Source organism: Myotis davidii, unplaced genomic scaffold (assembly GCF_000327345.1).
Source record: "Myotis davidii unplaced genomic scaffold, ASM32734v1 scaffold135, whole genome shotgun sequence".
NCBI lineage: Eukaryota > Metazoa > Chordata > Mammalia > Chiroptera > Vespertilionidae > Myotis > Myotis davidii.
Window position 1 is genome coordinate 11,622,975 of NW_006289813.1, and position 4,280 is coordinate 11,627,254.

The 4,280-nt window shown below is 47.5% G+C and overlaps 1 protein-coding gene across 1 annotated transcript in view; it reads left to right on the forward strand.

The window, feature by feature from the left end:
- Positions 1-1,093, forward strand: part of LOC102762161 (carbonic anhydrase 9-like) — a 3,323-nt gene extending 2,230 nt beyond the window's left edge. Inside the window, exon 3 of the mRNA XM_006762502.1 lies at positions 740-1,093. Coding sequence (XP_006762565.1) covers positions 740-1,093 — 354 coding nt within the window. The remainder of the gene's footprint in view (positions 1-739) is intronic.
- Positions 1,094-4,280: the final 3,187 nt, after the last annotated feature.

Consider the following 4,280-nt stretch of genomic DNA (forward strand, 5'->3'; position numbering starts at 1 on the left):
TCCAGGTCTCCCTCTGCAGATCACAGCTCCTGCTCCAGGCCCCACTGTGCAACTGCTGCTGCTACTGCTGCTCTTGGTACCTACCCATCCCCAGCGCCTATCCCGGATGCAGGGGACTCCCTCCATGGGAGGAGATTCATCTGAGGAAGATGATCCACTGGGCGAGGAGGACCTGCCCAGTGAAGAGGATCTGCCTGGAGAGGAGGACACGCCCGGAATGAAGACTGAAGCAGAAGAGGACACCCCGAAGATAGAGGATCTACCCACTGCGGCTCCCAGGGCCACTCACGGGAACAACAAAGGGGATGACCACAGTCATTGGCGCTATGGAGGCGACCCGCCCTGGCCCCAGGTGTCCCCAACCTGCGCCGGCTGCTTCCAGTCCCCGGTGGACATCCACCCGGAGCACACGGCTTTTTGCCCTGCCCTGGGACCCCTGGAACTCCAGGGCTTTGAGCTCCCGCCTCTCCCTGAACTGCGCCTCCGAAACAATGGCCACACCGTGCAGCTGACTCTGCCTCCCGGGCTGGAGATGGCCCTGGGTCCCGGGCGGGAGTACCGGGCCCTGCAGTTGCACCTGCACTGGGGGTCTGCGGGTCGCCCCGGCTCGGAGCACACGGTTGGCGGCCACCGTTTCCCTGCCGAGATCCACGTGGTTCACCTCAGCACTGCATTTGCCAAAGTCGACGAGGCCTTGGGGCGCCCAGGGGGCCTGGCCGTACTGGCCGCCTTTCTGCAGGAAGGCCCCGAAGAAAACAGCGCCTATGAGCAGCTGCTGTCTCATTTGGAAGAAGTCGCCGAGGCAGACTCAGAGACTTGGGTGCCAGGACTGGACGTATCTGCACTGCTGCCCTCGGATCTCAGCCGCTACTTCCGATATGAGGGGTCTCTGACCACACCCCGCTGTGCCCAAGGGGTCATCTGGACTGTTTTCAACCAGACAGTGAGACTGAGTGCTAAGCAGCTCCACAGCCTCTCTGACTCCCTGTGGGGACCTGAGGGCTCTCGGCTACAGCTGAACTTCCGAGCCACGCAGCCTTTGAATGGGCGAACGATCTGGTCTGTCCTGCCTCTTACACCACTTCCTTTTTAGTCACCAAAGATTTTTTTTTAAATAAATGTTTCTAATAAAAAATAAAAAAATAAAAAAAATTGAAAATTCAACACTCCTGGTGGGAAGTGCATTAAAAATCATTTAAAAGCATTCATGTCAACATCAGTATTTCTATGGCCCAGCGTCATATTTTATCTTGAATTATGATGTTGACATTAAATTATAAATATTAGAAGTGCAAATAGATATGTCCAGTTACATAATACAGATGGACAATCTTGCTTAGATAAGTTTAATTAAAAACCTCATGTGCGACCCATGGACATTCATAGCAGCACTTTGAAATTGATATGGTGACTTATTTTTGCCTCACAAGCAGTGTGAGCAAGAAATCCTTGTAATAAACCCAATTCCTCCTTGACCAAGACCCAGGCAACAGACAGTCCATCTATCCTTATTAGAGTTGATCATGTGACAGCTGACTTCCAGAAATGCAGGATGTAACTTGTAGACAAAGCTCAGCTCCCTGGGGCCTGGGCGCCTCTCCTCAAGGTTGCATAGCTGTGGTCACCTCAAAGAAACATTCTGGCCCCTGGCCTCCTGCCCCCTCTCAATTCCAGCAACTCTAGGAATGTCCATTCTATGCCAAAAGCTTCCCTGGAAAAACACAGGTTAAACCAAAGCCAGCTGCTATGTGGGCAGTGACCTGCTTCACCATGACGACACAGGCAAAGTCAGGCAAGAGCGTGTGTTGAGAACAGAGAGCCATGGTCTCCATTCTTTCTTTACATCTTTTAAGTCTCCCTGGACCCTGGTTTACTTGTGTTCAAAGGGTTCTGTTTTAAAGGACGTGGGGTCTAAAATGAGAAGCATATTTCCTTAACACCAGTCCAGAAAACTAGGGCAGTGGTTCTCAACCTTCCTAATGCCATGACCCTTTAATACAGTTCCTCATGTTGTGGTGACCCCCAAGCATAAAATTATTTTCGTTGCTACTTCATAACTGTAATTTTGCTACTGTTATGAATTGTAATGTAAATATCTGATATGCAGGATCTATTTTCATTGTTACAAATTGAACATAATTAAAGCATAGTGATTAATCACAAAAACAATATGTAATAATATAAGTGTTTTCCGGTGGTCTTAGGCGACGCCTGTGAAAGGATCGCGACCCATAGGTTGAGGACTGCTGCTCTAGGGCATGAGCCAGTGGTCATTAGGAAGAAGGTGTGTGTTTTCAGGTGAAGAAAGGAATAAAATTCTGAGCACAGATTTCTGAGCCTCATGGCCCTGTACCCTCCAAGCTCGCAGCTCCCACAGGGCCCAGAAACATTTTGCTTAACCAGCTCACAGGACAAAGCAATAACGCTGGTGGGGAGAGAGACAGCAGAACATGTCAGCTCCCTGATGAAATGGGACAAGAGGGTGATAAAGACCCTGGAGATGAAATAAGTAACTCCTCAGACTCGGGAACTTCAGATATTTGGCAGAGCTTACCAAAAAGCTAATTTCTTATCTCTCATCAGAGTGGCCCCTTTGAGAATTTCACATAACCCTATCTAAGATGAATTCTCAATATTCTAAGTCCAGAGCTACCCAACTTGAGAAAAAGAAATCGGTCCTGATCCTTAGTGCTAACCAAGCAGGAGTGAACGGAGCCACCACACTGGTTTCTTGATCTTGAGTGACGGCCCTCCTCTGGCCTTCAGGTAGCTCATTTTCAAGATGAGGAATTGGGCCGAGACTCCTAGGGATTGTGCCAGCAAATAAAAATGTATTTTCTGTAGAATGTGAGCGAGTGCCCACAATGCCACCAGCCCTGAGCACATCAAGGCACAGATCCTGCCTCCTGTCTTTGGGACAGCACCACCTTGCCGTGAGAGGAAATGCCAGCTCTGTCCTGGGCTGACTCTCCCAAGTGAGAACAGGCCTTGTTTCCTTTTGCCGTCAAGATCTATGGGCCCAGATCTGGCCACATGGATCCCATGGGGGTGAAAAGTACCACCTCTCCTATAATGAGATTCAACAATAAATAAGTACTACAAATAATGCTGCTGCATCAGAGATTTTAAATTAGAGAAACAAAATCCTAGACTTCCTGGGGAGAGCTCAATAAATAATTTCCAGACTTCAGTCTATTTTTCTGATAACACTGTTGATTATTTCCATAAAAAAAAAATCTAATGGAAAAAAAAATCCATCCAAAAAGGTTGGGTTTTCAATGAAATTGTCCCCAACTTGGTAACTGAAATAATTGTTAAAGACATATATCGGATTTGCTTTTTGTTGAACTATCAGACCCCACCCTGTCTCCCCAGATCTAGATAGCCCTTTAAAGATGTAAGCTCTGCCCTAACCGGTTTTGCTCAGTGGATAGAGCGTCTGCCTGCAGACTAAAGGGTCCCAGGTTCGATTCCAGTCAAGGGCATACACCTTGGTTGCGGGCAACATCCCCGGTAAGGGGTGTGCAGGAGGCAGCTGATCGATGTTTCTCTCTCATTGATGTTTCTAACTCTCTATCCCTCTCCCTTCATCTCTGAAAAAATCAATAAAATATATTAAAAATAAAAAAATAAAGATGTAAGCTCTGCTAGCAAAAGCACTCTAGGTAAAGGCATAAGAAATGATCTGTGCAAGCAGGTGTCTGAAAGTGACAACCGAGACCTAAGAGGGAGTTTAACAATATATTTGTGACAGATAAGTTTGCACATGCAGGATGAGAAAGATAACATTTCTCAACTGCTTCTTTAATTATAGCTTTGGAAGAGGAGGTTGTCAGTTCCACCTTCATTCAAGAAACTGTCTTGTGATGTCTCTGCTAATTACTGCTATCTATGTATTGTCGAGAAAGTTCCCAGTTCCCTGGCCTTGTGGTAGGTCTCAGTTGAGGCAGAAAATTACCCATGGGTGGTCAGTGCAATTCTCCAAAGGGGGCAAGATCAATGGACCATCCACTCAGACTCATGCAGCCCCAACTGTTTTTGACAAAAAGCCCATCAGCACAAGTGCCACACCACCTACATAGCATTGGTCCCTGGGCTCCAAACACCAACATCATTCATGGTCATTAACATTACTGACCAGAGCTGTCTGAGTCACTGATTGTTTCTGGCGTCTGGTGTTTGCAAAAGGGTAAGTTCAGGGAACACCTGGACCCACCTCTCAAAGCAGCTCACTTCCAAATTATACATGTAAATACCTTCCCATCCAGGGTGTGGAACTT